This window comes from Dreissena polymorpha, chromosome 2 (assembly GCF_020536995.1).
Source record: "Dreissena polymorpha isolate Duluth1 chromosome 2, UMN_Dpol_1.0, whole genome shotgun sequence".
Classification (NCBI taxonomy): domain Eukaryota; kingdom Metazoa; phylum Mollusca; class Bivalvia; order Myida; family Dreissenidae; genus Dreissena; species Dreissena polymorpha.
This window is the reverse complement of record NC_068356.1, coordinates 98072903-98083177: the sequence shown is the minus strand read 5'-3', so window position 1 is coordinate 98083177 and position 10275 is coordinate 98072903. Positions and strand designations below refer to the sequence as shown.

At 35.8% G+C, this 10275-nt stretch overlaps 1 protein-coding gene across 1 annotated transcript; it reads right to left on the bottom strand.

Annotated features, from left to right (window-relative positions):
- Positions 1-4986: 4986 nt before the first annotated feature.
- Positions 4987-7232, bottom strand: LOC127869926 (neurogenic locus protein delta-like). The gene is made up of 2 exons (XM_052412584.1): positions 7109-7232; positions 4987-6461 (listed from the first exon to the last, which is right to left on the bottom strand). Exons 1-2 carry the CDS (start codon positions 7146-7148, stop codon positions 4987-4989), a joined length of 1515 nt encoding a protein of 504 aa, XP_052268544.1. The 5' UTR covers positions 7149-7232.
- Positions 7233-10275: the final 3043 nt, after the last annotated feature.

Genomic DNA, 10275 nt, shown 5'->3' with positions numbered 1-10275 from the left:
GACTCGCAGATGACCCCTATTGATTTTGAGGTCACTAGGTAAAGGTCACGGTGACCCGAAATAGTTAAATGTTTTCCAGATGATAACTCAAGAACGCTTACGCCAGGGATGTATAATATTATACATCCCTGCTTACACCTAGGATCATGAAACTTTATAGGTACATTGATCATGACTCGCAGATGACCCATATTGATTTTCAGGTCAAAGGTCAAGGTCATGGCGACCCGAAACAGTAAAATTGCTTCCGGATGATAACTCAAGAAAGCTTTTGCCTAGGATCATGACACTTCATATGTACATTTATCATGACTCGCAGATGACCCCTATTGATTTTCAGGTCACTAGGTCAAAGGTCAAGGTCACAGTGACAAAAAACGTATTCATACAATGGCTGCTACTACAACGGACAGCACATATGGGGGGCATGCATGTTTTACAAAACAGCCCTTGTATAATTTTAATATTAAAACAATCAAAGGTGATCAAATCGTTTATATAATTTTAATATTAAAACAATCAAAGGGTTGTTATATCTTATAGAAATTAACGATTTATCGGTCGTTCTACAATAGCACGCGTTCTACATCCGATTTTGTAAGAATCAATACAGTGTGTAACCTTTAATGTCTAGTTTTAATAAGCTTTTTCAGGGCAGGGTCAAGACATTTTTCGTGCGTTTTAACTGGCGTTTAGACAGAGTGGTCAGGTCTGAGTGACTAGAAATAACCGATACATTCATTAAACAATCTTAAACCAAGAAATTCTTTAAATGTTAACCATATAAGCAGAATCCAAAATATTCGTTAAAAGTACTATGCTTAAGTTCATTAGTTTCGGCATTATCCGGTGCCTAATTCATGCATTATCCGGTGCCAGCAATCGACACATAAAATACGTATTTTTTCTACAAACTAAACCGTCAATCATCATGGCAATGATTAAACAATAATTATGCTGCCGTTTTCATCAGGAAACTAGCTCAGAAATTTTAATTTCATTGTTAATATAGACCAATATCTGCATTTTACTTCCGTTTCCACAGGTTTTGCGCATAAACTGTTGGACAATATAGGTTCCCTCTGCATATTGACGTTTGTGTTACTGAGCACGAGTATAGAATTTACTTAATGAATGTCTTAGTTGTTCCGTGGAATATTGGTTTGGTGAAAAATGTTAACTTAAAAAAAAGAATATTGAAATAAAAGAACACACTTACCTCAAAAGTTTCCGGTATTATCCGTATTGGTTAGGCACCGTGATAATGGGACACTACTTCCGCTGTGTGAACAGATACAGCACGCGACTGAACGAACGTGTTTTAACTGGTCGTATTATAACCGTTAACGTTTCAAATTTTTGTACATAGACATAGAAAATACATATTCATCAAACTACATCGAGGTAATACAAGCTGACAATGTAATACCAACTTAAACTTGCAAACGGATAACAGATCGAGTAGTTACTAATGTTCGAAAAAAAAAAGAAAACATGCGTTAACGGCGAAAGAGGCGGACGAAATAAGATAAGAATTTTTATGATATTAAAAGCCAGTTTTGAGACTGGTCCCTACCTTAAAGGGGCCTTTTCACAGATTTTGGCATTTTTTAACTTATTCATTAAATGCTTTATATTGATAAATGTAAACATTGGATCGTAAAAGCTCCAGTAAAAAATCAAGAATAAAATTAAAAAAAGGAAAAGAACATAGCCCGGAGCAGGTTTCGAACCAGTGACCCCTGGAGTCCTGCCAGAGTCCTGAAGTAAAAACGCTTTAGCCTACTGAGCTATTCCGCCGAATACACATACTTGACGTATGTTATACCTTATATAAGCAATCTTCGTAGTTTCACAAAATTTAACGACAAAAACAGAACTCTCCAAATTATTCAATCGTTTCGCGTTGCAACGCTTTATAATTTTTAGGTTTTAAAATCGTCAAAAGATGCATATAATGGCTATATTAGACCATGGTAAATGTTCCGTATTACTGTTTCCTCACAAATATCTTAACTAAAACGAAAATGTGCGAATCTGAAACAACTTTTTTCAATTTTGTCAATTTACCAAAGCGTGAAAAGATCCCTTTAAATGTTAAAGTATGTCAATGGTAAGAAGAAGTGCACTAGGTAAATGTAGAAGCGGGTTTGCACCCATTAAAATAGAAACAGGCAGATACGAGGGAGTACCCGAACATGACCGGACTTGCTTTCCCTGCCCCACATAAACAGGAAATAAAGAACAATTTTGTCAGCTAATTTTTAATGATTCCGTTGTTAAATACACTGCCAAAGCATGCAATGACATTTATAAACATCGTTAAACTGTTTGTAATTATGATACTTGTAGACCTTTGTCGATCTGTACCTTTAACATGTTTTAATGAGGTTTTTATCACTGTAAATCTGTTGATATCCTCTTGTAACTCAGATTGTGTTAAATTGTACATTTTATTTTACATATATCTTAACTAAATTATCGTTTATTATATTGTATTAAAGGACTCATGTTTTAACCATATATGCAATAACATGTTTAGAAATGAGACTTTAATCTGCTTGTCTGCTTGTCTGTCTTCATTGTTCATAAAAAAAATAAATTTGTTTCCGCTATGATTGTGTCTTTTTTAAAGGAAACTTTTTCCAGATTTTAGCAAGTATGGAAATTTGTCGTTAAATGCTTTATATTGATAAATGTAAACATTGGATCTAAAAAGCTCCAGAAAAAAATCAAGAATAAGTTAAAGAAAGAAAACAAAGTAACCCTCAACTGAGCTCGAACCACTGGAGTAAAAGTCTAACGCTTAGACCACTCGGCCATTCCTGCTCATAGACTGAATGATGTATTTTATTCTTTATATAAGCTCGTAGGTTTACAAAATATAACGACAACAACAGAACACTCCAATTTATTCAATATTTTTGCGTTGCAACGCTTTGTAATTTTCAGGTTGTTAAATTGTCAAATTATGCATATTATGCATATTCTAAAGCATGGCAAATGTTCAGTATTACTATTTCCTAACAAATATCATAGCTGCAACGACAATTTTAGAATCTGAAACATTTTTGGTCAATTTACCAAAACGTGAAAAATATCCCTTTAATAAAAATTAGTACATCTTCAAATTGCAAAATTTAATCATCGTTTATAATTATATGCTAATATTTAAAGAAGTCGGTCGCTATATAACCAGACGATGCAGGTTCCATGTTTGCATGAAAACGTCAATACACCGTCACTTCAGACAAAAGAAGCACTTCCAGTAGCAATATGTATCCATAATGCAGTTGATTTTTTCGGCGTAAGCTGAATAAGCCAGCTTTTCACCCTGACCTGACCTTTGTAAGTGTCCAATAATACTCAAATAAAATTTCCCGCGGCTAGGTACGAATGAATACACTTCATTTATTCCATTGGCTGATTTGAGTATAACACCAGAACATTGGAAACATATCCGCGTCTTTGTAACACTGTTTTACTGCATGAAACAATTTTATCTCTAATGAAAAGGCCCAATAGATAGAACAGTTTTACAATCAATTTTCGACATAAATACAGTTTGTGCGTTCACCTTTTATTTTCAGAGAATTACCAGCGCAAAAGCGTTTAACTAAAGGCTATGTTGTCATATTTAGTACTTACTTGCATTGCATTTCAACCCGCGAGGTTTCGGGTCAATACGCGGTCAGTTTGTGAAAGTCAGAGTTTATATACAGTTCATCACCGGAGTTCGCAAAAGGGTTTGCGATCATTGTGTCTTACTGACAATAACGTAGTGACTGTAATGCATTGCATTCCAATCCGCAAGGTATCAAGGTCAGTTTGCGGTCAGTTGCAGAAATCTTTATATAAACGCCGTCTCGTAAACTTTGTGCACTTGAAGTCTGTTTTGATCAGAAAGATACTAAATAAAGATATTCGGCGATATTATTGTGGTATGTCAATCATCGATTTTTAATATGGTTTCAAAATTTGCATGATAAGGACCAATTTTGATAAAATTAATTAGAAATATTTATCCATTTAGACCAGTTTATTAAGCATGACCACAATAATTCGCTATACTATAATTATGCAATTAAATAAGATTCGAGTATTGCCGGCTGACCTATATGCACTCGTTTTTTTTCATGTTTCTTGTGTTTTTCTATTCTGTAAATATAGATATCTGAGTAATAATATCACATAAAGCAAAATAAGCCACGAAATCTGGCGCAACACCCCGTAATTGATTTGCTTATGATGTAGCTAACAACTGCGCAGAAAAAAGGCATCCGCTACTTTTTATCTCATAGAGATAACTTTTGATCGTTCATAAACATCGACCACAATCAACGCCGTATATCTTTTTTAAAGATATTTCTTGTTAACAAGTAGTGTATTGTTTGTTTACCAGCGGTTAGCAGAATAACCAACTACAGAAAAAGAAACATGCATACAGGTAATACGGTAGAATATATGTTTTAATTACATTTATGAACTGTCTGTTTTTACACACAAATCAGAATGCTTAGGAAATAAACACATACTAAGACATTTGTTGTAGTTGTCTGACTTACTGTGCAAACAGATTGAGTCAGATTTATATGTCACTGCAAGACAAGCCAAATAAAAATACAAATATAATGATCAAGAGGAACTCCAGTTACATCAGCAGGAGATCATTTGTGCCATCTTTTAAACGTCCTTTATTTGAGGCTGGTGACCAGTTGCCATATATAGTGACACAGCCAAATACACATGACACAAACAGATAAATAACAATTGAACACGAATCGGAATGAAAATGATAAATTGTGATTTCAGGTTTATAATTTCTTTAAAATAAAGATGAACAATTAATACTTCATACATCTGACATGAGACTATTATAGTTATACTGCACAGGAATATAATATAATGCATAATGAAACACCGAAAGTGCCTTATAATACAAATGAACAATTGTTGGATTTTTCATGGTGGGTAATACAACTTTCGTTATAAATGTATGCAGTCAGAAATACTTTGAATACGCGTCCCAGGGCGCTCAAAAATAGCTAGGTACCCATTAACAATTTCCGAATAATCCGGTGGTTTCTCACATGCTTCATCGTATGATGGGAGGTCGTCACTATTGGATGAATTACCGGCATCGAGGACACTGATGTGAGCACCGGAAATGGTGTAGATCCTGCCTCTTGGCTGGCCTCGTGCGTTACCAACTCTGCGAGAACATAAATGTTTGAAATACCTACGATAAAAAAAGCCACAAATGGCTATTATGACAATTACCAATGCAGTCATTGATATAGCAATACAAGATATATTTTGTGAACTATCCGCATCAGAATATGTATAGCATTTTGTGGAGCCACACTTATCCACTATTTTACAAATCTTTGTGTTGGCACAATCACGGTCTGTTGCGCATTCGGAAAATCTTGTTTTACATGAGGTATTTGGAGCTTGTGAGGTCGTTTTAATAGCTATTTCACAATATGTTCCACTGAATTGCGGGGAACATTTGCATTCTACTTGGCATCCATCAGCCGTCCTTACACAAGTTCCGTCATTTAAACAAGGTATATACCTGCAGGCGTCATCATAGAAAGTGTTTGCAGGATCAAGGTTGACTTCACAATGCGAACCGTGGAATCCACAAGCGCAAATGCACCGTTGTATGCCACCTACAAGCACGCATGATCCTCCATTTAGGCATATGCGGTTATAAGAACATACTTCAGTCGTTACATCAGTAAATGGTGTGCTTGTGCGTGAAGTCAGTGGGGTAGTAACGGCGGATGTAGGTGTAATAGTTTTCGTTGTAAATGTACTGCTTGATGTCGTGGATACGGGTATGGCATCAGGAAGCTTTGTTGATTGCTCTGTTAAAGTATTTTGACAGAACTGTCCGGTGAATTCTCCAAAGCAGCGACAGTAAGCCGTGTCTGTGTCTGGACGAATAGTACAGAATCCTCGTCCATTACACATTATCTCATTGCATTTTGTATCATTCACAACCGATCGTGTCATTTCTGAGCAGGTATCACCTTTGAATCCACAAGCGCAGAGACACCCGGTTCTGTTTCCGAAAGCGTATGGAGATCCGCCATTCTCACACTTTGTTCCGACCGGAGGATCTGAAATTGTCTCGATTTCACATCTTTGCCCACGCCACCCAGAGGGACACCGTTCACACTTGGTTCCATTACACACGCCTCCGTTGCATTCCACAGACGATGTGCAATTGAACTCGAAAGTGTAGTTGTGCTGGCATTCGGTGCCGTAGTAGGATGGGAAACAGGAGCAGGATGTTTTATTCATACCCGCCTTCGAGATGATACCACCGCGACCGTTGCAAAAGGTCTTGTCGTTATAGAAACGAATCATGTCTGCGGCGACTGAACAGTTTGGCAATTGAAGGGTGCATGTTCCGAAGGGACAGTCGAATGCAACCACAACTTGCACTGGAGCTATGACAAATAAAATAAATTAATTAATTCATCATTTAGTTTTAAAAACAAAATGCCATTAAATCACAAAACAATAAATTAACTACATAATAAGATTCGCTACAATAAACAAAATAATGATTTACAACATATACCTTAATAGAATTCATTTTAAAATAATAAATGTTTTCGCATAAAACGTAGCTTGGTTCCACAAAGAAATTAAAAAAATAAGGTAGGTAGGTAAACAAAACTGTTTTCGTTTACTGTCTTATATTAAAAATTACTTCCGCCTTAATAATTATATACAAAGACACATATCTTCCAAATCTCGCTGCAACATTTGTTTCTACCTGTAAACTTTAATTTAGCAAATACGATCGGTGTAACACAATGATCTATAAATCAAGTTGGTATTCCAACACTTATTTCGGGTTGGTGCAAACACGGAGTGTAATCTAGAGTCCGTGGTGCAAATAATAAAAACCGTTCTAGTTAGTGGAAACAAATAACATGTTTATGCTTTAGTGAGAATAAATACTAGTAATTGAAAATTATTTTAATTACTTCAAATTATCACAATTGTGATGACAAAATGCGAGTGTATCATTCCATATTTTGTAAGTATTTATTATGCACATTTTCCGTTATAGTCAAGTGCTACATACCATTCAATATTAATAACATAAGTATTTGTAACAATCCCATTGCAAACTCTATTAAATAAACTTTGTTATATAAATATTAAATATGAAACGTTACAAGCGGTATGTTTGTTGTCGCCTTAACGATATATAAAATTGTGCGTGTTCAATCGTTATACTAGTTTATTACTGTACCAGTCCGCCGTAAACTGCCTTTTTGTAACCAGTTCGGTTTTCGATCATGAATAAACTGGGTATACAGGTTTTTGAAGGTGATATATGTCCAATGGTGCGGAAATCAAGATTTCCTCGTGCACAGATTTGTAGGTTTAGTCATTCGACAGGCAAACAGGTAAAGCGAAGACTTGATTTAAATCGTTTTATTTATTTTCTCAACCACATTTAATTGAAATTTGATTTATTTTTGTGTCTTATTGGCGTTGGCAATTTATTAATATGGACAGTCCGGATGAGAGGAGAGATCGCTTCGCCGGCGGGGACAGGGCTGGCACAGTAAATGGACACACGTAGCGACCACGTGGTAGCGGTCAAGAAGGTAGGCCCTCGGGGATAGAGAATTGTTTGACGTATTTGGTTTACATATAATACGCACATTGTGAAGAAAAGTATCATTTCTCACGTTTTTCTCTTGTAAAATGTAGTTTAAAGAGGCATATCCTTTTTTTTTCGGAAAATCATTGGTGCCAATCCTGATATAATTGACTGTATTGTCGGCGCTTACGCATTACCATTCTTACAATTACCTGAAAAATGTGTATCTGGAAATAACCAATCAGCTTTAAAGCAGATAGATTAGCAGATGTTAACGAGTCGGTGCAGGATTTGTAAAATAATGGCTGTATTGAAGAATAAAAAGACATCCCTCATGTTAGTCGATCAAGTGTAGCCGTGAATGAAGCCGGAAGCTGGATTTGTGATCAATGAGGACAAGTCAATATAAGTACCAGTTCAGAGGCTAGAATGGGTAGGATTAATCTGGGATAGCCAAATGTTTTCTTTTGAAATTCCCGATAGAAGAATAACTGATTTTAAAAATACTCTTTTAAAGGTATTGTCTTCCATGCCAATGGTTTCGGCAAGGGATTTAGCTAGATGTACGGGGAAAATTGTTTCAATGATGCCTGTTATAGGTAGCCTGGCTAGGTAGAGACTAGATATCTTTATTCTGAAATCGTTTCTAGACCGACATTGCATAGAGTTATAGCCCTTGAACCAGATAGCTTATTTATTTCCGAATTTAGATTTTGGTTAGGTCGCATAGATGGCATACAATCAAGACATTTTAGTAAAACTACATGTGTCGAAGTTTTAAAAGTTTACAGTGAGGCAAGTGGGTTTGCTGGTGGGCCTATATTGTTGATATGTCGGGTTTCATTTTTCACGATATATGGTCAAATGACGATTGCAATACAAGTTCTACTTATAGAATAATTAATGGTAGTTCTAGTTTACGTGCCTATGGGAATTTTAAAGGGGTGGGGGCCTGTCAAGAGGTTTTCTGACTCTGAATCACGTGTAAAGTTGGTAAAGGTAGGAAGTTCTAAACTTGAGTAACATGATCTAGCACTAAGCATTTTTAGTATGTGTTTGAAGATGAATATAGGACTAGAAATACAATGGGTTCCAAGAGAATTAAACTCCATTGCCGACAGTATGAGTAAAATGAGCAATACAGATGAATGGTAAATCTCACGAGATTTCTTTGAGTACTTAAATGGTAGCTCGGGTCCGATTTTGATAGATCGCTTGGCTACTTTTAAAAATTGAAATACTAAAAGATATAATTCAAAATTCTTTGATTTTGAAACAGAAGCAGATTGCTTTACACAGTTATGGGGTGCCGATTTGAATTGGTTGATGCCCCTATTTATCTCGTAGGAAAAACAATTTTGCACTTTCTAGAATGCAACGCATATGGCGTTTTGGTGGTACACAGATGGCCTAGTGCAGCATTTTAGCCATTCTTATTTGAGGCTGGTAATATAAAAATGCACTTTGAGAATGATATTATTGTGTTTGACAAAGGGCAAACTATTTGTATGAGTAATAACCACTCTGTCTCAGTTCAAGACCTTTTTCAAGAAATGTTTGACTGTTTTGCTATACTTATGGTATAGTTGGGATTTTTCACGTGTTTATATGTGTAGAAATGATTCAATGGATGTTGTTTTTGTATGGCCATTAAGTATGTATAGAAACCATGTTGGTGTATGTCCGTTTGCATCTGGTGCTTAAGAAGTCGTGAAAAGTACACGAGGAATGGAATATTTGCAACAAAAAAAGAAAGCAAAAACAGTACTTGCAAAAAAGAAAGTAAGGGTTAAAAATAATAGTTTTAAAAGTAGAATACTTGCAAAAAAGATAGCAAGGGTAATATTTATTTCAAATTGGAAAATACTTGCAAAAAGAAAGCAAGGGAAACGGTTTTGTTACAGAAAGTCAATTTAAAATGTTGGTGTGTGTGTTTCGTGTCTGTCTGTCTCTGGGGTAGACGCGATTGTGTATGGCATTTCGTGGGCTCATAGGGTTGTGGGATCGTGTGGTCGTTGTAATTCTGGTCTGGTTGTGTTTTCTGATGATGGATTGAAAAGGGCCAATTCTGGGCCGCTGGTTCGGAGGTGCTTAGTGACTAAAGCGGATGTGTAGAGGCTTTGATTTGAGATTTGTAACGGTGTGTTTGGTGCGTTTTTTTTTGGGGGGGGGGTTTGAAAGGATGCGATACAAGATTTTTTTAGGATTGTGCTATAATTATTATTTTCAATAGTAAAACGGTTCAATTGTGCAAGGGCGAACAGGTATTGACATTTTGTAAAACAAATGCAGTTTTATGCTCTGTCTTCTTCTTGAAAAAATGTATCTTGGCAGCAAATATTCTAGATATTGCAATTTATGTTTTGTTTAGAAACATAACAAATTGTAAGAAAATGAATAAATACATTTTAGTTGGCTCAAAGCAGATGAGTTACAGTAGACAATTAGATATTTTGCACCACATGTTTCGTGATATTTGACTTAAACCTAATGTTCACGGGTTGCATTCATTTCGGTCAGGGGAAGCAACTGCTGTTGCAAATATCGGTGTATCTGATAGTGTTAAAAAAGCATGGGTATGGCAAGCGGTTCGACGAATAATCCCAAGAAACTAGGTTTCTCATGAGAACCTAGGTTCT